The 24,902-nt window shown below is 45.2% G+C and overlaps 1 protein-coding gene across 1 annotated transcript in view; it reads right to left on the bottom strand.

Annotated features, from left to right (window-relative positions):
* Positions 1-24,902, bottom strand: part of LOC126273019 (aminopeptidase N-like) — a 161,133-nt gene that overhangs the window by 85,153 nt on the left and 51,078 nt on the right. Inside the window, exons 5-8 of the mRNA XM_049976391.1 lie at positions 22,939-23,125; positions 18,117-18,235; positions 11,258-11,441; positions 2,532-2,697 (exon numbers count right to left, since the gene is read on the bottom strand). Coding sequence (XP_049832348.1) covers positions 2,532-2,697; positions 11,258-11,441; positions 18,117-18,235; positions 22,939-23,125 — 656 coding nt within the window. The remainder of the gene's footprint in view (positions 1-2,531; positions 2,698-11,257; positions 11,442-18,116; positions 18,236-22,938; positions 23,126-24,902) is intronic.

Below are 24,902 nucleotides of genomic sequence, written 5' to 3'. Positions count from 1 at the left end.
GTTCGAGGGTGGGTCAATAAATAAATCCAAACTGGGATAGAGAGATGAGAGCCGCGTGTACAATATAGCCCCCTCGTAAATTTAAACACTTATCCATCGTTCGTCAACGTGTTGAAAGCGTTCAGCATAGAACTCTTACGGCAGCGTTCGCATATAAAAAATGATATCTTGGAGATTTAAAAAGTTTACTCGGTTTCTTACATTGCTGCAACCCACAAGACCGATAAGTCATGCGGGTAGCGAAATACCCCTAGAAAGGGAAACAACATGCGAAGATACACAGGAATTAGACAACAGCTGCAAGTGGCATTGTTTTACATCAATGGGCCTGAATTAAAATCTGTGCGAGGTAGGGATTCGAAGCAGGATATCTGGCTTACTAGGCAGAAGCCCTGACTTTTACACTATTCGGACACAGTGATCACCACAACCGCACTGCATATATGATTCAGGCTATCGCGGCCATTGATGCACATGCACACCAAGTTCAAAATGTTACGGGAATCGGCCAGATGCTGCGTGTAATGAGGCTCATGAACAGAGCCACTACATCAGTAGTGTGTGGTATACGTGGGGCGTTTGAAATGTTCATGGAAAAATAAAAACTACTTACGTGTCTGGGGTAAACCTTATTTATTTTTCGACATAGTCTCCTTTCATACTTATACACTTCCTCCAATGCTGTTCCAATTTTTGGATCCCTTCCGAATAATAGGAACTGTCCAACTCTGCAAAATAGCTAGTAGTTGCTGAAATCACCTCATCGTTTGAATAAAACCTATGTCCCGCCAGCCATTTCTTCAAATTGGGGAACAAATCGTAATACGAGGGAGCCAAGTCTGGAGAATATGGGGGATGTGAAACGAGTTGGAATTCTGTTTCCATTAATTTTGCGATCATAACTGCTGAGGTGTGTGCTGGTGCATTGTCGTGATGGAAAAGGACTTTTTTGCGGCCAAATCGGCGGCGTTTTTCTTGCAGCTCGGTTTTCAAACGCTCCAATAACGATGAATAATATGCACCTGTAATAGTTTTGCCCTTTGCCAAATAGTCGATGAGGATTATCCCTTGCAAATCCCGAAAGACAGTCGCCATAACACTTCCGACCGAAGGAATGGTATTCGCCTTTTTTTGCTGCAGATTCTCCCTTGGTAACCCATTCTTTAGATTATTCTTTGGTCTCAGGAGTATAGTAATGTATCCATATTTCATTCACAGTGACGAAACGACGCTTAACGTCCTGCGGATTCTTCCTGAACAGCTGCAAACCATCCTTGCAACACTTCACACGATTCCGTTTTTGGTCAAGCGTGAGCAACCGCGGAACCCATCTTGCGATAGTTTTCTCATGTCCAAATGTTTATGCAAAATATTACGTACCCGTTCATTCGAGATGCCCACAGCAATAGCAGTCTGACGCACATTAACATGAATTTTATCAATGATTTCTGGAGTCGTAACCTCCACAGGGCGTCCAGAACGTTCAGCATCACTTGTACCCATATGGCCACACCGAAAATTTTGAAACCACTTATAAACTGTTCTAATCGAAGGTGCAGTGTCACTGTAATGTTTATCAAGCTTCTCTTTAGTCTCCAGGGGCGCTTTGCCTTTCATAAAGTAATGTTTAATCACCACACGAAATTCTGTTTCGTCCATTTTTTGACAATCACTCGACTTTATTGATTCACACGAATACCAAACACAAAGGAATAGACCAATATGGCTGAAATTTGGTGTGCGTTCTTTCCAAACATGCTACTAACTAAACATCACCTCGATACTCACCGGTGGTGCCATCTCTCAGACTTTGCACGGACTTTTCAAACGCCCCTCTTAAGTTGAGAATTAGACTCTGACTGGAGAAATGCTAGAGTGGCCTGTGCAGGTGCAGGGAGCACTGTGTCCGAATGGCGTAGTGATCAGCACATCTTCCTGGTAAGCAGCAGACACGGTTCCAGAACCCAGTCTGCCACACTTTTTCAACTCACCCCATTGACATAAATCAGTGCCCAGTGGCAGCTAATGTCATTAACTCTTTTTGTGTCTTGATAAATAGTGGCTGCAGGATCAAAACTGCCTCTGTTCTTTCGGGCTTACCGAAAGAACGGACACCACATATCAAAATAGTGTGCCCTGTTTGTGACTTTGTTGCTTTTTGTTGAATTCATGTATCCAGCCTAAACAAATACCTCCATGAAACATAATTTTAACCATATATAGGACGAATTTCGCTAAGGGCAAGTTTTATGGACAGTCTTTCGGCTCACAAAACTCGCATTGTCGTAGTCGGGTACACTCACCTGCTGATAGCAGATCATTAATACAGAATGCTGTGTATCGGCTACCTTCCACGCGTCATGTGCTGCCACCTTCTAGACACTAGTAGGCAGGAAATGTTAAACGATGTCGGTATTCCGGAATTTTATTTATTGACGACAGTTGAACTATTGCTCCTCAAACAGAGTTTACTGAAGCTGTTCGAGCAGCACATCATGTTACCACGGTACAGGAGAGCGCGGTGGCGTTACCTTTGGCGTAAGCGATGTTGTCGAACTGGTCCGAGATCTGGGCTTGCGTGAGCACGGCGTCCTCTTGTGGCGTCATAGCGCGCGTGCTGAGGCGGCAGTCAGCAGACAGGCCCAGCTGCAACTCATCCAGCACAAACTGCTCGTCCAGACGCCACTCCGTCTCCACCTGTCAAAACACAAAGCGGAGCATACCGAAACAGCACCAAAGTAGAAGCGCTGTGATTGTCAACCCTAAGGTTTGATACAATTTCGTAAGCTCCCACGACCTGCTTCAGTTCGAATAAAACCCTTTGGGCCTGAAATGACGTCAGTTTGAAACCAAAAACAAATTTTAAACCGATCTTTCGACCCTCTTTGAAATGGTTCTCTTCACTGCCACTGAACTGTTGGTTTCGAGGAATGGTCTATCGTTTTATTTCGGCTGCCGGCTATCTTAGTCCAATGGGCTTCATGTGTTCGCCAGTCAGAAGCTCCTCAAGGTACGACTTTGTTTTGTTTTTTGGGTTATCAGTCTTCTGACTGATTTGATGCGGTCCTCTGTGAGTTCCTCTCCTGTGACAAGCTTTCCATGTCAATGTAGGACTTGTAGCCTACGTCCTCACTTATCTACTGGATGTATTCCATTCTGTTTTCCTCTACAGTTTTTACCCTCTACAGCTCCCTCTAGTTCCATGGAAGTTATTCCCTAATGTCCTATCGGATGTCCCTCCATCCTGTCACTTCTTCTTGCCGGTATTTTACATATATTCCTTTCCTCGCCAATTCTACAAAGAACTCCCTCATTCCCTATCTTATAAGTCCCCTTAATTTTCAACGTTCTTCTGTAGCACCATATATCAAAAGCTTCGATTCTCTTCTGTTTCGGTTTTCTCTACTACAAAGTGATGTGCTCCAAACGTACATTCTCAGAAATTTCTTTCTCAAATTAAGACCTATGTTTGATAATAGTAGACTTCTCGTGGCCAGGGTTGCCCTTTTTTACCAGCGCTAACCTGCTTTTTATATCCGCCTTGCTCCTGCTTAGGTAGCAAAATTCCTTAACTTCACATACATCGTGAACACCAGTTCTTATGTAAAGTTCCTTGCTGTTCTCATTTCTACTACTTCCTATTACTTTAGTCTTTATTCGGTTTACTCCCATTCCAAATTCTGTATTCATTACCATACACACCATTCAGCAGATCATGTTATTCTTTTTCACTTTCACTGACTAAAGCAATATAATCAGCGAATCTTATCATTAATATCCTTTCATCCTGAATTTTTATCCCACTCTTGAACCTTTCTTTTATTTCCAACATTGCTTCTCCGATATATAGGTCGAACAGCAGGGGCAAAAGACTACATCCCTGTCTTACGCCCTTTCTGATTCGACCACTTCGTTCTTGGTCTTTCACTCGTATTGCTCTCTCTTGGTTCTTTTCCTGTATACTGCCCGTCTTTCCCTACAACTAATCTCTATTTTTCTCAGAATTTCGAAAATTTTGCAGCGTTTTTCACTGTCGTAACCTTTTTTTAGGTCGACAGATCATATGAACGTCTCATGATTTTTCCTCAGTCTTGCTTCCATTATCAACCGCAAAGTCAGAGCTGTGTCTCTGGTGCCTTTACCTTTCCTAATGCCAAACTGATCGTCATCTAACAGATACTCAATTTTTTCCATTTTTCTGTATATTATTCTTGTCAGCAACTTGGGTACATGACTTGTTAAGCTGATTGTGTATTCTCGCACTTGTCTCTCTCGCTGTCTTTGAGATTTTTTGGATGAGCTTTTTCTGAAAGTCTGATGTATATCGGCAGTCTTATACATTCCATCCACCATCATGAATAGTCATGTTGTTGCCATTTACCCCAATGATTTTAGAAATAGGAATTGTCTATCCCTTCTGTCTTATTTGATCTTAAGCTGGCTTTTAAATTCCCATTCTAATGCTGGACCCTCTGCCTCTTCCCTGTAAAACAGCATAAACAAGCAATGTATTGCTACAGGTAAGCGCAGGCCCGCGTAGAAGGCATCGATTCTTTGTTGCGAGAGTACGAGAGGCCCTCTGTGTAACTATACCAATGACGTCAGGTGTCACGTGAAAACCGAAATAGAAGGGTGTATGGAAAAGACCACCTCTAAAAATTAGCATTTCAGTTGCACTGATGACTGCCGCTGAAAGACAGTTGGGACATCGTGTTTAACAATTGTTTTTAGTTTCAAAATGACCCTGTCTTATTGAGCAGAGGGATTTAATTAAAAAGAAATGCAAACCGAACATTAGTTTGTCACTGATGCTTTCGAAACAACCCATTACAATAGATTCTGGTGATGCTGGATATGTATCCCGTCTGAAGTATTAACTGAGCACGTCCATAAGGCTGCTTCACTTGTTAACTGATGCTTTTCAGACATGGCCCATAGGCAGAAAAATAGAAGAAAATGATATGAACTATCGTGTAAAATGGTAATGCTACAGACGTCGGTACTACAGTTACCACATGACAAGATACTTTATATCAGATTTGTTTGCACCATGCCAGAAAAGCACCAATGAGACATTTATAGTCCCTGACAAAAGAAGCTAACCATCTAGAAGGGAAGGATACTTCACAGGTCAGAGGGTGTTTGATGTTATTTCACTGATTACAATGCAGAAACAAATTTTTAAAGACCTTCGTAGCACGAGCCGTCTTGTCAATACGACGTTACATCATCACTGGGCTGCATGCATGGACTGATTTGGTTGGGCAGGGTGTCATAAAGTCGTTGTATCTTGTCACGAGTCAGACTGGCCCAAACTTGATACTCTATGTGATCAAAAGTATCTGGACAGCTGGCGAAACTGAATTGCATGTTCGTGGCGCCCTCCATCGGTAATGCTGCAATTCAATACGGTGTTGGCCTACCCTTAGCCTTGATGACAGCTTCCACTCTCGCAGACATACGTTGAATCAGATGCTGGGAGATTTCTTGGGGAATGGCTGCCCATTATTCACGGAGTGCTGCACTGAGGTGAGGTACTGATGTCGGCCGGTGATGCCTGACATGAAGTCAGCGTTCCAAAACATCCAAAAGGTGTTCTATAGTATTTAGGTCAGGACTCTATGCAGGCCAGTCTATTACAGGGATGTTATTGTCGTGCAACCACTCCGCTACAGGCTGTGCATTATGAACATGTTGAAAGATGCAGTCGCCACCTCCGAATTGTTCTTAAACAGTGGGAAGGAAGAAGGTGCTTAAAACATCAATGTAGGCCTGTGCTGCGAGAGTGCCACACAAAACAACAAAGGGTCCAAGCCCCCTCCATGAAAAGCACGACCACACCATAACACCACCGCCTTCGAAATTTACTGTTGGCACTACACACGCTAAAAGATGACGTTCACCTGGCATTCACCGTACCCACACCCGGTCATCGGATCGCCACATTGTGTACCGTGATTTATCAATCCACACAAGTTTTTACACTGCTCAATCGTCCAATGTTTACGCTCCTTTCACCAAGCGAGGCGTCGTTTGGCATTTACCGGCGTGATGTGTGGCTTATGAGCAGGGCTCGAACATGAAATCCAAGTTTTCTCATCTCCCGCCTACCTGTTATAGCACTTGCGGTGGATCCTGATGCAGTTTGGAATTCCTGTGTGATGGTCTGGATGGATGTCTGCCTATTACACATTACGACCATCTTCAACTGTCGGCGGTCTCTGTCAGTTAACTGACGAAGTAGGCCTGTACGCTTTTGTGCTGTACGTACCTCTTCACGTTTCCACTTCACTATCACATTGGAAACAGTGGACCTAGGGATGTTTAGGAGTGTGGAAATCTCGCTTACAGACGTATGACACAAGTGACACCTTATCACCTGACCATTTTCGAAACCCGTGAATTCCAGGGAGCGCCCCATTCTGCTCTCTCACAATGTCTAATGACTACTGAAGTCGTTGATATCGAGTACCTGGCATTAGGTGGCAGCACAATGCACTTAATATGAAAAATGTTCGTTTCTGGGGATATTCGGGTACTTTTGATCACCTAGTGTATCTTGTTACTCGTTGTAGGACAGAGCTGAGGTCCAATCTAGTACTACACATGTTCTATTTGGGACAATCTAGGGGCTCGTGCTGACCACAGAAGCACCTGAACATCACGCATACGGCTGATATAGTCACTTTCCATATCTGGATGGCCATCATCCTGTTGAAAGATAGCACCACGATAGTGTCGAACGAGAGATAACACGCATCGTTGTGAAGTGAAATTTTCTTCAGTCACTATCATTCGGGACGTGAAGTGATACCCAATGGTTGCCCACTCCATGACGCCAGGAGTAACTCCACTGCCCCTCTCCAAAGTATTTGGTGAATGGAACGTCCTACAGTTCGCTGCCATACTCACCAATGTTGGTCACCAAGTGTGGTGCAGAACCGCGATTCTTCGCTGAGCACAGCTGGAGCCATTCATCAGCAGTCTATGTTTCCCGACTACGATATCACTCGAAACGCAGGCGCTTGTGGTGTTAATAGCAGTCAACAAATGGGACGGTAGTTTCCTGATCCAGCTACTTCTAGTCTCTGACCGGTGGTGCAGGATGACGCAGAGGGTTCAGTACTCGCTGCCAGGTGGCAGGACCAAACGATATGGTCAGTGGTTAGCACACTGGACAGGCTTGCGATTGACGACAGTACAAATCAGTGCCTGGCCATCCAGATTTACATTTTCAGTGACTTCTCTAAAGATTTTGTGAGTCCGCATCTCGTGGTCGTGCGGTAGCGTTCTCGCTTACCGCTCCCGGATTCCCGGGTTCGATTCCCGGCGGGGTTAGTGATTTTCTCTGCCTCGTGATGAGTGGGTGTTGTGTGATGTCCTTAGGTTAGTTAGATTTAAGCAGTTCTAAGTTCTAGGGGACTGATGACCATAGAGGTTAAGTCCCATAGTGCTCAGAGCCATTTGAACCATTTTTGAATATTTTGTGGCATATGCCTGGGTCCTTTCTTTGAAAAGAGCACAGATGATTTCTCTTCCCCATACTTTCTTAGTCTGAGTTTGTGCTTCGTCTCCAATGACAGCGCTGTCAACGGGGCGTCACACACAGATATTCCTTCCTTCTTTCCTAACTTCCTGTGGCAGGTGCAGATATGAAGGGGGATACGATGTACTTGGTGCTCAATAATGCGACACGCCCTTTTGGTGGTCAGGCGTGGTCGACCGGAATCTTGGCAATAAGCATGCCTGTCCTCACGTTCTCGTGCAGACCAACATCGTGCTACTGTCACATCTGAAGACCCCAAAAGTCTGGATACTGTGCATTTTGACCAGCCTGCCAAATGGAGAGGTGTAATGAGCCCCTCTCAGACTGTTTCAGGCGCTGGTAATGCTGTCTCACACGAGTACACTGCATCTCTACAGTGGTCACACATCTGACGTTGGTCACGCTTCTTACACAGTCCAGTCACATTAATGTGGCCACCGCCTTAGTTCTACGTCAGCGTGCAATACCCACTCACAGGCGGCAGGCGGCAACCCCTACTAGCGTGTCTGGGGGAGGGGGGGGGGGGGGGGGGGGTTGGGACCGGGCGAAAGCGCAGTCGTTGTCCTAATGTAGAAACGGGACAATTTATCTGACGTACAAAAGAACAGCATCAATGTCAGTCAGGCCAGGGATGGAAGCATGTCCAAAACGGCTAAGTCTGTAAACTGTTTGCATGCCACCGAGATTAAAATACACTGAGGTGACAACAGTCATGGGGTACCTCCTAATATCGTGTCCGACTTCTTTTTGCGCGGGGTAATGCAGCCACTCGACGTAGCATGGACTCAACAAGTCGTTGGAAGTCCCCTGTAGAAATAGTAAGCCGTGCTGTCTCTATAGCTGTCCATAACTGTGAAAGTGATCCGGTGTAGGATTTTGTGCACGACCTGACCTCACCTTAAGCCAAAATATTATGACCACTACCTACTGTGGCGCTGGACGCCGCCAGGTGGCGTTGCAGGCACGTGACGCGGTAACAGAAGTATGTTGGAGAAGTAGATGCAGAACGGGGTCACACGAGTTAAGATATGGGCTGCATATGGGGAAATCGATTGAGATAAACTATGCTGAGAACGAGTATCTCGAAAACCGCGAAATTGGTCGCGTGTTCAGGTGCTACTGTTGTGACCGTCTACAGAGAGCGGTAGAATGATAATGAAACTACCACAATGCGCTAAATGGTTGGACGTCCGCGACTCTTCACAGAATATGGGGCTCGGAGGCTTGTCTGCTCTGTAAAGTAGGATAGATGGTGATCTGTGGCATCTCTGCCGAAAGAGTCCAATGCACAAGTTTCAGAACACACCGTTCATCGTACATTGTCGATCATGGAGGTCCTCAGCAGACCACTCCTACGTGTTCATTTGTTGGGTATATATATATATATATATATATATATATATATATATATATATATATATATATATATATATACTCCTGGAAATGGAAAAAAGAACACATTGACACCGGTGTGTCAGACCCACCATACTTGCTCCGGACACTGCGAGAGGGCTGCACAAGCAATGATCACACGCACGGCACAGCGGACACACCAGGAACCGCGGTGTTGGCCGTCGAATGGCACTAGCTGCGCAGCATTTGTGCACCGCCGCCGTCAGTGTCAGCCAGTTTGCCGTGGCATACGGAGCTCCATCGCAGTCTTTCACACTGGTAGCATGCCGCGACAGCGTGGACGTGAACCGTATGTGCAGTTGACGGACTTTGAGCGAGGGCGTATAGTGGGCATGCGGGAGGCCGGGTGGACGTACCGCCGAATTGCTCAACACGTGGGGCGTGAGGTCTCCACAGTACATCGATGTTGTCGCCAGTGCTCGGCGGAAGGTGCACGTGCCCGTCGACCTGGGACCGGACCTCAGCGACGCACGGATGCACGCCAAGACAGTAGGATCCTACGCAGTGCCGTAGGGGACCGCACCGCCACTTCCCAGCAAATTAGGGACACTGTTGCTCCTGGGGTATCGGCGAGGACCATTCGCAACCTTCTCCATGAAGCTGGGCTACGGTCCCGCACACCGTTAGGCCGTCTTCCGCTCACGCCCCAACATCGTGCAGCCCGCCTCCAGTAGTGTCGCGACAGGCGTGAATGGAGGGACGCATGGAGACGTGTCGTCTTCAGCGTTGAGAGTCGCTTCTGCCTTGGTTCCCAATGATGGTCGTATGCGTGTTTGGTGCCGTGCAGGTGAGCGCCACAATCAGGACTGCATACGACCGAGACACACAGGGCCAACACCCGGCATCATGGTGTGGGGAGCGATCTCCTACACTGGCCGTACACCTCTGGTGATCGTCGAGGGGACACTGAATAGTGCACGGTACATCCAAACCGTCATCGAACCCATCGTTCTACCATTCCTAGACCGGCAAGGGAACTTGCTGTTCCAACAGGACAATGCACGTCCGCATGTAACCCGTGCCACCCAACGTGCTCTAGAAGGTGTAAGTCAACTACCCTGGCCAGCATGATCTCCGGATCTGTCCCCCGATGAGCATGTTTAGGACTGGATGAAGCGTCATCTCACGCGGTCTGCACGTCCAGCACGAACGCTGGTCCAACTGAGGCGCCAGGTGGAAATGACATGGCAAGCCGTTCCACAGGACTACATCCAGCATCTCTACGATCGTCTCCATGGGAGAATAGCAGCCTGCATTGCTGCGAAAGGTGGATATACACTGTACTATTGCCGACATTGTGCATGCTCTGTTGCCTGTGTCTATGTGCCTGTGGTTCTGTCAGTGTGATCAAGTGATGTATCTGACCCCAGGAATGTGTCAATAAAGTTTCCCCTTCCTGGGACAATGAATTCACGGTGTTCTTATTTCAATTTCCAGGAGTGTAATTTCCATCCCTCTCTCTCTCTCTCTCTCTCTCTCTATATATATATATATATATATATATATATATATATATATATATAACTCAGACTTTATACTGTCTTTACAACTAAAATTTTTAATGGTGCGTCTCATGTGTTTTCGTGACATATTCCGTTCGGACGGAATATATCGGTAACTTATTGTCCCGTCGAATTAATTCACACCTGCAGACATGCAACGTAATAAATAATTTCCAAAATGTGCTACTGTCGTTTCGCAGCAGCAACGTCAGTGAATTGCACGCACCTGCTTTTACGCCCATATTGACGTTCATCTAGTCACTAACGGTGTCCATGTTGAGTATGTACTCTAACCAGTGATTGGTGTCCATTTTCTGTAGTTCTTCTAGGTTTTGCACAGTCATATTTTTAGACCCCTGAGGTACTGATGAATAAAAGTGAAGCAGTCATCAATCTGTAGGTGTTTTGAACACCACAGTGCTTTACTGGGCAAGGTCCTGTTGAAGGTGGTTTGCAGTTGTCTTCCTCAGACCTCTGAACATCGAGCCAAGTACAGCGGGAGCTACAGTTTAATGTGGATTCCAGACTACTGTGCAATTCGGCGTTTTTCACATCATCAAACATTGCCAAAAATGCAGGAATTGATACATGACAGAACAAAATCATAGGAAAAACCAGGGACTGAATAAGAGATCTTTTGATTAGCAGTCTAGCACCCCACCACTGAACCAGCGAGTCACTTTGCTAGTGAATAGCTCTGTATAATATGTGTTTCTTTAAAATACCTTCAGCCTCTATGAAATAGGTGTTGGCGGGAGCATGAAACTTGTTGGAATATCAGACGAGAGGAACTCACAGCGTGCGTGTTGAAGTACTCGAAGAAGGTGGCGAAGCCCTCGTTGAGCCAGAGTACGTTCCACCAGGCAGGCCCCACCAGGTCGCCGAACCACTGGTGCGCGTACTCGTGAGAGATGACGTTCGCCACGCTCTTGCGGTACGACGTGGGCGTCTCTTGCTCATCCACCAGGATGCGGCGCTCCCTGCAATACACAAGTCAAGTTTTGGTTTTTGCAGTACGAAGCCAGGAGAGCACTAGACCCCCTTCGGGCTTTCGCGAGGCGCTGAAGCGGTCATACTTCAAAAGAAATGCTCACTATTTGTTTTTAAAAATCCATTTTTTATTCTACATGTTTGAAAGTTTTACATTGTGTAGAAACATCTGTTAGGAACAATATTTTCATTTCTCCACATAATTTCCATCCCTCTCTACTGCCTTACACCATCTTGGAACCAGCGCCTGTATATCCACATGGCAAAATTCTGGATTAACCTGTTGGAGCCACTGTTTGGCAGCGTGCACAAGGGAGACATCATCTTCAAACCTTGTTCCACGAAGAGAGTCTTTCAGTTTCCCAAAGAGATGATTGTCACACAGAGCCAGGTCAGGACTGTAAGGCGGGTGTTTCAGTGTTGTCCATCCGAGTTTTGTGTTCGCTTCCCTGGTTTTTTGACTGACATGTGGCCGTGCATTGTCGTGCAACAGTAAAACATCCTGCTTTTGCCGATGTGGTTGAACACGACTCAGTCGAGCTTGAAGTTTCTTCAGTGTCGTCACATATGCATCAGAATTTGTGGTGGTTCCACTTGGCATGATGTCCACAACCTTCGGAATCGAAAAACACCGTAGCCATAACTTTTCCAGCAGAAGGCGTGGTTTTGAATTTTTTTTTTCCTTGGGTGAATTTGCATGATGCCACTCCATCGATTGCCTGTTCGTCTCTGGTGAAAAATGATGGAGCCATGTTTCAACACCTGTCACAATTCTTCCAAGAAATTCATCTCCACCATTCTCATACTGTTCCAAAAGTTCGCTGCACACCGTTTTCCTTGTTTCTTTGTGAGCCACTGTCAACATCCTGGGAACCCACCTGGCACAAACCTTTTTTAACGCCAACACTTTCAGTCTTATGCAAACACTTCCTTCCCTTATTCCAATGTAGTGTGACAATTCGTTCACTGTGATGCGTCTGTAAGCAGTCACCAATTCGTTAACTCTCTGCACATTGTCTGGAGTGTGTGCAGTACGAGGCCTGCCGCTCCGAGGACAATCCTCGGTATTGCCGTTCCCACTTTCATCAAGTAACCTGCTTGCCCACCGACTAACTGTACTGCGATCGACAGCAGCATCTCCATACACCTTTCTCAACCTCTTGTCGATGTTTCCCACTGTCTCGTTTTCACAGCACAGGAATTCTATGACAGCACGTTGCTTCTGACGAACGTCGGCTGTAGCAGCCATCTTGAAGACATGCTGTGACGGCGCCACTCACGGGAACAGGTTGCACTCAGTTTGAAAACAAGCAAGAAGGATATATCTACACACAGTAAGATTTTCACACAGGCAGATTGAAAACAGTATTTTTACAAAAATAGTGTGCATTTCTTTTGGAGTGACGCTCGTATTATTGTAAAAATTCATGATGAATCCTTCAGCTGTCATTTGCAGTGTTATTCTAAATGATGGATCCATTTTCAAAAATTCCTATTTATTCAAGTACAAACCAAAAATGAAAAAGGTTTATACCAATGGAAAGAGTACCTTTCAAAGTTTTTGACGGTCGGCGGTGGACGGGCGGTGATGCTTTAAGAAGCGGCCGATAGAGTTCTCGCGGCAATAGCGCCATCGTTCCGCTTCACTGTCAGTTGTGAGTGAGATGGCGACTATGGAGCACAAGGTTTTCTACGTTCTTGAGTTCGCGAAAAGTGAGTCGCAAATTGCAGTACAGGGGAATTTCGTACCAAATTTGGTATTCAACCGCCAACTCGCAAAAGCGTTAGCGGTTGGTTTAAGCAATTTAAACGGACTGGGAGTGAGTGCGAAAGGAAAAATCACAGGCCGATCGCGTGTTTCAGAGGATGATGTCCGACGGATTCAAGAAAGTGTTGTGCCCAGTCCCAGTAAGTCTACCAATAGAGCAAGTCCAGAACTTGGAATACACCAACCAACTGTATGGAAAGTTCTGAGACGATGTTTGCTGTACAAGCCCTTCCGATTACAAATTGCGTTGGCTCTCAACCCCAATGACAAAGAGAAGCGTCTCGCATTTTGTGGCTAAATGCTAGCAAAGATGGAGGGTGACGCATTTCTACAGCGAGTAATTCTTGGCGATGAAGGGTCGTTCCACCTTAGTGGAACAGTCAATAGACAAAATGTTCGCATAAGGGATTTGAAAAATCCACATTCACCATTGCAGCATGAAAGAGACTCGCCGAAGATCAACATGTTCTGTGCCGTATCCCGTACAAAGGTTTATGGACCATTTTTCTTTCCGGAAAGATCTGTGATAGGAATCACGTACCTGTACGTGTTGGAGCAATGGCTGTTACCTCAAGTTATGGGAGATTTCCAGGACTTCATTTTCCAACAGAATGGAGCTCCGCCCCCAATGGCACTGGGATGTACAAGTCTTTTTCAATGACTTCCTTCCTCAGCGCTGGATCGACAGCAGAGGACTTGAGGACCTGAATCCGCAGTTCTGGCCACCGAAGTCTCTTGATCTCACACCCTGCAGACTATTTCTTACGGGGTTACGTCAAGGAAGCTATTTACGTCCCGCCTCTACCAACCATCTCAACGATCTGCGGAACCGGATCACTGTTGCCGTGCAGTCAGTAACAGCATATACGCTTTCGCGTGTGTGGGACGAGTTTGGCTGCCGCGTCGATGTTTACCGTACAATCCACAGTGGCTACATTGAACATTTATAAGATTTATCACATTTCTAATTATTAAATAATTATTAAGAATTAATTACTTACAAATTACTACAAATTCTTAAATTTATTATATTGTATTAAAAATTTTAAAAAATATTTGAACTTCCTCTTCTCATTCGTACAAAGCTTGTTGGTTTTGGATTTGTACTTTTGAAAATGGGTCCATCATTTAGAATAACCTTGTGTTTTACACAGTTCGCTATTAGTTTCGGTCAATGACCATTATCAAACTTAGCTGGCATAAACGGCAGAAAAGTTCTACCACAATTTGAACAAAAATAATTAGGTCTTTTAAGCCCACCATAGTATGTAAAATATTTCTCGCAATAATAATTGTGTACGATGATTTTCGTGAAATAGTAAGTCCACATTGACAGCTAGCGACACACTGAATTAAGAAAAGCCTACATCACATACATGCTATATTAGGATGGAAAGAAACCGGTGGCTGGGAGGTGACTGCCAGCTCACACACCCCTCACTCATATCCCAGAGAGAGGCCTTCTAGTCAGACCGACTTGGTTTGTGACACCAAGCGTATGCTGAAGCCACAGTCTAATTTCTGCGTCACTGCCTAACAAATAGCATCATAACAACGACTATCATGCTTATAAACACAACGCAGCGGAAGTACAAGTGGCGTGCAGTAATAGACAAGTTAAGAATAGCTCCTAGTATATAAAAAATATATATATTTTCTTTGTCAAATAAAAGATTCATTCGAACTATCGGCAAACTTTCGGAGGGTATTCAATGATACTGTGAGTACTTCTGCGTAAGGCACGTATGGTCAGTGTCAGCTCGTTAGAGTTATAATGAAATTATAAACTATTCGGTTTGTTACTCCAGTTCCCTTTTTTGTGAGAAAATATCTTCACAATAGTGAAAAAGCCTGTAATATATTATCACCGAAGGGGACAAATACAACTCGCAGACGAAACAGCTGATCATAGCGTCGTTGCGCCACTTTATCACTGCATTAAGCCACCCCCTACGCATAAGGTATCTATTCGCCAGCTGTTCATCAGTAAATGTGTTCATACTGCTGCATATCAGCGTTTACGCACAACCAACACAGTCTGTAGAACAAACATTGGACTGAACGGGGAGTATTCGGTTTTGGCACCCAAAAATTAAGTTTTCGGGGTGTTTCTCGATAATGGATAAATATTTTTGAAAACGGGAAGACGGTACTTCTAGATAAATTTCTAGAGAACATGCCGGTAAAATATAAGCAATTTTCTGCGTTCAGGTATGTAGACACCCACTGCTGGCCGCGAAAAAATGGTGAAAAATGCTTCTTTCTCGTTTTCTCAGGAACTGCCCAAGAGATAAATGGTGCTCCCTTAAGCTCAGTATGGCGCACCGTGGACCACATTTAAAGCATAAAGAATAACCGATTTTCTCCATTTTCACAAGCTACTAGAAGTGCGTAATATTCGAAATTTGACTCTGTATTGCAGGATGGTTCCAATAAGGTGGACCTTGCTCTGGGTATACATATGGCCCCTAGCCCATGGGCTGTCCTAAACACTTAGTCCTCCTTTCTATTACCAATAGGTATGAGCTCCGGAAAATGCCTGTTGTTATATGCAGCGTTTGCTGTCGCATACCTACCGAAAAATCAAATAAGGTATCTGATGATGGGCGGAAGCTCGTGGCGAAAGCCCTTGGTTCAGATCCGGACAATATGATTATTGCGGCTTTTGATACTGGGTTATTGCAGAAAGGATCCACCGTACGTGATGTACGAGGGCCATTCAATAAGTGATGCCACACATTTTTTTTTAAACGCCATCAATATACATAAACACATCCTTGTTGGTACTTCACATTTGTGTTTGTTCTGTGCGCCGGTGAAGTTTCGAACCGTTCTGGCAGACAGCAGAGCCGTAGCACAGCGTCCAAATGGCGTCTACATACGAATCACGTTACAAGCAACGTGCTGTTATCGAATTATTGTGTGCAGAAAAAGAAACCTAGGCGAACATGCGTAAACGTTTGCGTGCAGTGTGTGGCGATGTTGCAGTTGAAAGGAGTACAGTTGGTCCAAGGGTAAAAGAAAGTTACAGCCTCAGCAAATGCAGAAACAGAGTTCCACGATCGCTACGCTCGGGACGTCCTGTCACAGCCACTGGTCCAGACATTCTGAATCGTGCGGATGCCATTATTCGTGCCGAACAATGCATCACAACTCGACAATTGGCTCACAGTTGTCGGTCAGCATTGGAAGTGTCTCTGCAATGACAGAGCATCTCGGAGACTCAAAGAGGTGCTCACGATGGGTTCCACTAATGCTCACAGTGGACCCCAAGAGTCAAACAAAGATCATTTAATCTGAACTGCTGGACGGTTGTGAGACACACTTTGAGGATGAAGAGAGTGTCAGTCATGCAGTGAAAATATGACAAAGCCTTCAGGACAACAGCTTTGACCAGCAGGGAATACATGCTCTTCCACAACGTGGCGTACGTCTGTAAAGCGTGATGGAGAGTACGGAAAAAATAGGACATGGACAAGACACGTTGATGTATATTGTCACCAAATTCTGACTCTTAACAGTAAATATTTTCTGAGGAAAAAAAGTGGGGAATTACTTACTGAACGACCCTCGTCGCATGTCTACATGGTGCCCTTGTTAGGCATTTGTAATTTTTGAGTCTGCTGTGTTTTATAGTTCAAATAATCTAAACATTTCCACGTCGTAATGAATAAGAGAAGAATACATGAGAACACAGCACCTTCTGTTTCGGGAAATATAATTCGGCAACACATATGTTATTACATATTATCTGAGGAAAATGTTTAGTTTCTCGCCAAATAATGCCTCATTTATAACTCTTGTGATCTGCTGGTCGTAACAGTCCGTTACACAGTATTTCTCAGTGGCTTGTGCATATGCAGCCTTCAAAAACTGATAGTACATAAATACAGACTTTTACAGATTTTGATAGGTGGTAGACGAGACACACCTCCGTACTTTAAAATCAGTTTTACTTTCGTTAGAACTAGAGTAACTTCTCTAGATGTAGTTGTCAAACAGAGCATTTATCTGTTGTTTTGTGGGATTTATTGTCACGGTAGCCGATTGCAAAACTTTAATAATTCCAATCTACTGTCGGCAAGTAATCCCCGTGTAGGAAATCAACGGTCTGGCCGTTGGTGGGGAGGCTTGCGTGCCTCAACGATACAGATAGCCGTACCGTAGGTGCAACCACAACGGAGGGGTATCTGTTGAGAGGTCAGACAAACGTGTGGTTCCTGAAGAGGGGCAGCAGCCTTTTCAGTAGTTGCAGGGGCAACAGTCTGGATGATTGACTGATCTGGCCTTGTAACACTAACCAAAATGGCCTTGCTGTTCTGGTACTGCGAACGGCTGAAAGCAAGGGGAAACTACAGCCGTAATTTTTACCGAGGGCATGCAGCTTTACTGTATGCATGGAGAGCTGCATCAAACCAGTCTCGGGACTGAAGACAACAACAACAACAACAACAACAACAACAACAACAACAGTTGAAATTCTTTAAAAATGGATAAAAAAACAGTCTTGATCCCAATAAAATGTTTATTTGAAATGGTAACCTGTTTCGACCAGAATGTGTCGATCTTCAGAACATTTACACCACGGTGGTAGGCGGTGGCGGTGAACGAAGCAGTTGTCGGGGCTCCACAAACGTTAACTGCTGGAGCAGTTTCAATTCCAATTTCTGACAGAGTATTTACGCAATCACTGTGACAGAACATCTGGTTGTAGTGCTCGGAGCAATGAGAGGGAAGTTTTAGTGATATTGGAAATTTGGGGCGGACATGCTTTGATGGTCTAAAAATTACTTGCGATAAGCAGTAGGTCCTCGTTCGGACCCCTGCACGGTACTTATTTACATTTGTCACGATGTATTCAGATATCCAGAGATGCATACAGCTGCAGCGAAGTTACCTGTAGGTGACGAGGCCCCAGTTCTCCATGGCGCCGGCAGAGAAGTCAGGGATGGACAGCTGGTCCATCTTGGTAATAGTAGACTCGTTGTAATTGATGCCAGTGTAGTTTTCCATAGCCTGTGGAAACATAACAGAGACATCAATCTCTGACACTGACAATTGCAGAAAAGCCTTTGCTGAGACTAAGTAGTGAGCTCACCGTTCAAATTGATCACCGGATATGTCAAAGTCGATAGTAATTTCAGGTGGCTGCAGATCACGTGAAACGATCTGAAGTGGAGGAAACTGCCTGGAATGGTCACCTGTTTCCCGTATCCTAATATTTGTCGTCTGATACTTCCTCATTTATTCAATGTACTCCCATATAGCTTTAGTAGATATACAAGGGGCGTTCAACAAGTAATGCAACACAATTTTTTTTGAAAGCAGGTTTTCTGATCCAGTATTCCAAAGCACCAAATTATTCTGGATTCTTTTGGCTACAAAACACTGTTTTTCGATATAACCACTGTTCAATGCAATGGCCTTACGCCATCTTACTGGGAGGGCCTGAATGCATACGTGGTACCACTCTTCTGGCGATCATCTTCGTAACGCGGCCAATTCGGCACAGATGGTTCTTCGTTACTTTTTATTGTCTTCTGTTGGCGGCGAGGAAACCAGCGAGTACATACATTTGAGTTCCCCAGTTGTTTGACCAGTGTGTCAGCACTACCAGCAGAGACGCCCAGTTGTGCAGCGAGGTATTTCATTGAAATCCGTCGATCACCTCGATTGAGAGTGTCAGCACGTTCCAACGTGTGCAGCCGACGTGCACGCGGGATATCGAACAGGTTTGCGGGACCTTGTTGCGACGATGACAGACGCTTTGTTCAACTACTCACCGTGCTTTTATTCAGTGCTAGGTCCCCGCAGACATTATGCAAGTGCTCATGAATACCTACGATGCTCTGGTTTTCCGCCAAAAGAAACTCAATGGCCCCTCTATGCTTGGAACGCACGTACGTGACGGATGCTATTTTGAAGACTAGTATAGCGCTGCCACCTTTCATAATTTCATGAAACTATAGAGACTGATCTAGGAATGTTCAACGATGTCCCACAACAAATTTCGCATTTTACAACCAAACCTGTAAAAAAAAGCGTGTTGCATTATTTGTTGAACGCTCCTCGAACAGGACTGGCTATTACAATTTATACACCGGAAAGGATAGCAAATGATGAAATTTTATGTACTGCGTGTATACTGTAGTAAGAAATATGCGATTTAAACTGTAGGTGATTTGGGAGCTGCCATCTCAGATAGCAGTAATGGCTCCAATGAGTCACGGAATCGAATCGAGCTTACCTTGGATGACAGATACGGATACGTCATTCCATGTTGCTTCAACTCTACGCCAGACTTGATCATTCTTAGTGACTGATGATTGGTGGCATGCCATCCTCTACGTAACCCATGACCAAAATTTTTCAGTTAGTGAGAACATCGGTTCAAATCTCCGTGTCGCCATCCTGATTTAGGTTTCCTGTGATTTCCCCAAATCTCTTAAGAGAAATGCTAGGTGCTACCTTCGAATTCCTTCCAATGCTTCCTAAATCTGAACTTGTGCTAGGTTTCTGATAACCTCGTTGTCGACGGGTCATTAAACACTAATCATCTTTTTTTTCAGTGCATGCCATCTTGAAATCGTGCTGGCTGTGGCAACAGTGGAACACCCTCTTTTTATAGAGGAGGTCAGGACAGCAAGGGCAACAAGCCGTCCTACGTTATCTTGTTGAAGGATAACGTTACGGAGATCTGGGAGTTATGGTTCAGCCACCGGCATTAACACGTCAGAAATGTACTCTTGGTATCCAGGTTACCTGCTATGCAAACGAAAAGTCGTCGCATTTTCTTCATGTACAGGTCCACGGCCAGTAATATAATTTATACGCAGGGTGCATTAAAGGAATAAAACTGATAGCCTACAGTGGTTAAAATGGTTCAAGCATTTAGATGTCATGTCACTCGGCTGAAGAGCTGCGGATTGTGCCACTGACAGCCCTATCCTGCCCATATGGGGGAGAGGAATGAAATCACAATAAAAGAAAAAAAACTGTGGTAAACTTATAAAATCTACAAGAAGTACCGAAGTACTTCACCTTTTTCTGCTCCTACTCGCTTCCTACATTCGGCTTACCTTTTAGTTTACAGGTGCAGATCCACGCCCCGACTAACAGGCGGGATACAAAAATATCGAGGATGGGAACTCGTGTCTGGCAAAGTCATCCAACGGTGCTGAAGAGAGTCCAGCTGTAGACATCAGAGTCTACCACTACGCTACCCGTTCTGTAGCAAACGTGGCTTTGTAGGCTGATGGACCGTAGTCGGAACGTCTCGCAACGTCGTTTGTTATTCAGTGATGGCGATTGCTTGTCAGCATCACCACTGGAGAAGATGGAGCCAACTGCTGCATAGACAGACCTTGTCTCCTATGAATCGATGCTCTGTTGCCTCAGTGGATGACGGTTTCGGACACGGGTTTCCATCTGTGTACACCGAGAGTCATTGAGGACTTTAGAGGGTTCCAAGAGAAAAAGAAAATTCAGAGGAAATTCCATGTCCGAATCTTCTATCCACCGAAGCAACAGAGTAGCGCATTCGTAGAAGGAAAAGCCCGTTTGTGCAGCATCTAGCTCCATCTTCTCCACTGGTGATCGTGGCAGTCAGTCGTGAGCGATCACTGAATAACAAAGTTGCGAGACGTTCCGCCTACGGCCTGTCAGCGTACAACGTTGCAACGTTGCCGAAAGGGTGACCGAGTAGCAGAAACCGGCGCATTTAACTCTCACGTTCTGTTGCGACATTGTAAGCGTTTCCGGACACGTCTTCCTAATCTTGATTTGTTCCTCAAAACACCCTTTACAACCCGTCGATGTTTGTCGTAACATTTCTAGGACCCCTATATAAAAAATGTAGTCATATCTGCGTTGTATGGTTGCGCTGCAATGCTACTCAGTTGTATACCCAAGCATGTAGTACACGAAATGCCATTGTGACGTACACTACTGGCCATTAAAATTGCTGCACCACGAAGATGACATGCTACAGATGCGAAATTTAACCAACAGGAAGAAGGTACTGTAATATGCAAATGATTAGCTTTTCAGAGCATTCACACAAGGTTGACGCCGGCGGCGACACCTACAACGTGCTGACATGACGAAAGTTTCCAACCGGTTTCTCATACACAAACAGTAGTTGACCGGCGTTTCCTGGAGAAACGTTGTTGAGATGCTTCGTGCAAGGAGGAGAAATGCGAACCACACGTTTCCGACTTCGATAAAGGTCGGGTTGCAACCTATCGCGATTGCAGTTTATCGTATCGCGACATTGCTGCTCGCGTTGGTCGACATCCAATGGCTGTTGGCAGAATGTGGAATCGGTGGGTTCAGGAGGGTAATACGGAACGCCGTGCTGGATCCCAACGACCTCGTATCCGTAGCAATCGAGATGACAGGCATCTTATCCGCATGGCTGAAACGGTTCGTGCAGGCACGTCTCGATCCCTGAGTCAACAGATGGGGACGTTTGCAAGACAACAACCATCTGCACGAACAGTTCTACGACGTTTGCATCAGCATGGACTATCAGCTCGGAGACCATGGCTACGGATACCCTTGATGCTGCATCACAGAGAGGAGCGCCTGCGATGGTGTACTCAACGACGAACCTGGGTGCACGAATTGCATAGCGTCACTTTTTTGGATGAATCCAGGTTCTGTTTACAGCATCCTGATGGTCGCATCCGTATTTGGCAACGTCGCGGTGAACGCACATTGGAAGCGTGTATTCGTCATCGCCATACTGGTGTATCACCCGCCGTGATGGTATGGGGTGACATTGGTTACACGTCTCGGTCACCTCTTGTTTGCATTGGCGGCACTTTGAACAGTGGACCTTCCATTTCAGATGTGTTACGACCCGTGGCTCTACCCTTCATACGATCCCTGCGAAACCCTAAATTTCAGCAGGATAATGCACGACCTCATGTTGCAGGTCCTGTATGAGCCTTCCTGGATACATAAAATGTTCGACTGCTGCACTGGCCAGCACATTCTGCATATCTCTCAACAGTTGAAAACGTCCGGTCAATGGTGGCCGAGCAACTGGCTCGTCACAATACGCCAGTCACTACTCTTGATGAACTGTGGTACCGTGTTGAAGCTGCATGGGCAGCTGTACCTGTACACGCCATCCAAGCTCTGTTTAACTCAATACCCAGGCGTATCAAGGCCGTTATTAGGCGAGAGGTGGTTGCTGTGGCTACTGATTTCTCAGGATCTATGCACCCAAATTGCGTGAAAATGTAATCACATGTCAGTTCTAGTGCAATATATTTGTCCAATGAATACCCGTTTATCATCTGCATTTCTTCTTGGTATAGCAATTTTAATGGCCAGTAGTGTATTTTGCTCGACACCTTCATGGTGTAGCGTTTTGATGAGCAGCAGTGTGTTTCTAGCAGCAGGGTATTTCTTGAGAGAGAGAGAGAGAGATAGAGAGAGATAGAGAGAGAGAGAGAGAGAGAGTGATTGGGGACCAGCGCAACATTTGCTTAAACGATCGCGAAACGCAACTCAGAAAACACACTAAGGGTGACCGGTTTACAAGACTTGCAGTCATTCAACAAGCAGGAACTGGATTACTTATTATTCTCACAAGTTAGCTCGCTGCGCTTCTCGCTATAGGGTCATCTCTTAGTGCGTTTGAGCTGTGATGTAATAAAAAGAAAATTACAGTGTGTGGGGTGTGCCACGTGGAGAACTGCTGAGAGTACCTGGAGTAGGGCAGGGCTCACTGATGCGGCGTAGTTGCGTTGCTCCGTGGCGCTGGGCCTCGACCACAAGTTGTGCGACTCGTCGTCGGCCGACGTCGTCGCGTTGAACTTGGACACGATCACGGCGAACAGGTAGGTCGACATCTTCGGCGTCTGCGCGAACGTGTACTGCGTACTGCCGTCGGACCTGTGGGAAAAAGCGTGTCAGCTAGGCCGGAGACCTATGGCGCACACTCCCCGGAATCCTTGATTTATCGTGGCCAAATACAAGAAAATAAAATATACAAGCTATACAGAAGCAAGGAAACAGTTATGTAAGTCGAAGATTGCGATAGGGAGACATTGACTGAGTGAGCCGTGGCGAACTGGCACCAGTGTAATTTTTTTTTATGTATCGTTGAGATCGATTGTGGTGGAGCTAAGCTATCTTTGCTTTTCGCGTGTCTTATCTCCCGGGTTGGAGGACGAAGCGTGTTGTGTGACATTCTCTGGGAGACGAGTGTCAACGACTGCCGAACGAGCTTGATGACCGTTAAGCCATCGGCACACGGACCGTGCATCCGAACGTTAAGCGTTGAGCGTGCCGAGTTTCTGATGTCATAGCGTGGAATAGCACGTTCGGGAGTCTTTCCGAACGTGCAGAGCGATATCTGGCATGTCAGATATTCTTAGCGTGCGTCTGAGCGTTGACCAATGACATGGCTCAACGCCACCTACGTCACACGCACGATGTCTCCCTTCAGTACAGAGTTGTGAGGCGCCATATTGGCATTCATTTCAAGCTTATATGCATATATGCCGTTTCTGAGCACCAGCAAATTGAGAATCACTGAAAAAGCCGTTGTTAGTTGTGTGATTCGTTCCAATAAAATAATGAGAAACATCATATTCGTGGCAAAAGAATTATTGTAACTTGCGTATTATGAGAGTATGCTATTTGAAAGCATCGACGCACTGAAGATCCGCCCAAAACGCATTGTTCTTGGTACAATTTGTTATAATTAAATTTCAGTTAGTAACACAATTATCTACGATTAACGTTTTTAGCAAGGGTTAATACAATATGATTAAATACAAGGAGCATATTCCTGAGTTGGTGCAAGCCGACGCGGTAACTCAACGTGTTCGGTCAGAGGGTTAGCTGCCCTCTGTAATAAAAAAAAAAACAAAAAAAAACTGAGTTAATGGATCAATGACGAACTGAAAGGGGTGTCTTGCGACGTCCGCCACGAGCAGATACAACGAACGAAAACGAACAAGAATGAGATTAAAAAAAAAAAAGAGAAGGTTAGCTGCCCTCTGTAATAAATATAACTGAGTCAATGGATCAAGGACGAACTGAAACGGGTGTCTTGCGACGTTCGCACCGAGCAGGTGAAACGAACGAAAACGAACAAAATGAGATAACAAAAAAAGTGTAATGGGTACCTTAACTGTCCAGTTATGAGTTTTTGTGGGGGCGGTGGTGCGCGTCCTACCACTTCCAAATTTTTCTTTCCTAACATTCGAGTTTTTATTAGGTTCTGATACTTTATCATTAGTTTAATATAAGTATATGCTTTAATATTTGATGTTATGTAAATACAAATTCACCATTTTTGAGGGGTGACGCTGTTTGATTGGCTTAATCTACAGAACAGCTTGCGCAACTTGTATAAAGATATTTTGCTCCTTTTTCTTTTACGCTTCGTAATTCACATGTTACAAAGATTCTGCTACTGGGTAGGAACAGTGGTCAAGTAAGACTGGCCTTGTGGTTTTACTAAATTGTGGGAATAATGAAATAATGTTTATCTTATGTGAAGAAGTATTCCAAATTTGTACCGCATTATTTGTAATTGCACTTTTATAAGCCTGTGTTCTTATTGACTGGACATGGTACTTTCCTTTTCGTGGACGATGGTGGAAATGTGCGTTTTAATAGAACTAACGTGGGAATTTTACGCGCGCCCGTTGAGTAAACA

Source organism: Schistocerca gregaria, chromosome 5 (genome assembly GCF_023897955.1).
Source record: "Schistocerca gregaria isolate iqSchGreg1 chromosome 5, iqSchGreg1.2, whole genome shotgun sequence".
NCBI lineage: Eukaryota > Metazoa > Arthropoda > Insecta > Orthoptera > Acrididae > Schistocerca > Schistocerca gregaria.
Note: the sequence above shows the minus strand (reverse complement) of the source record. Positions and strands in the feature narration are given on the sequence as shown.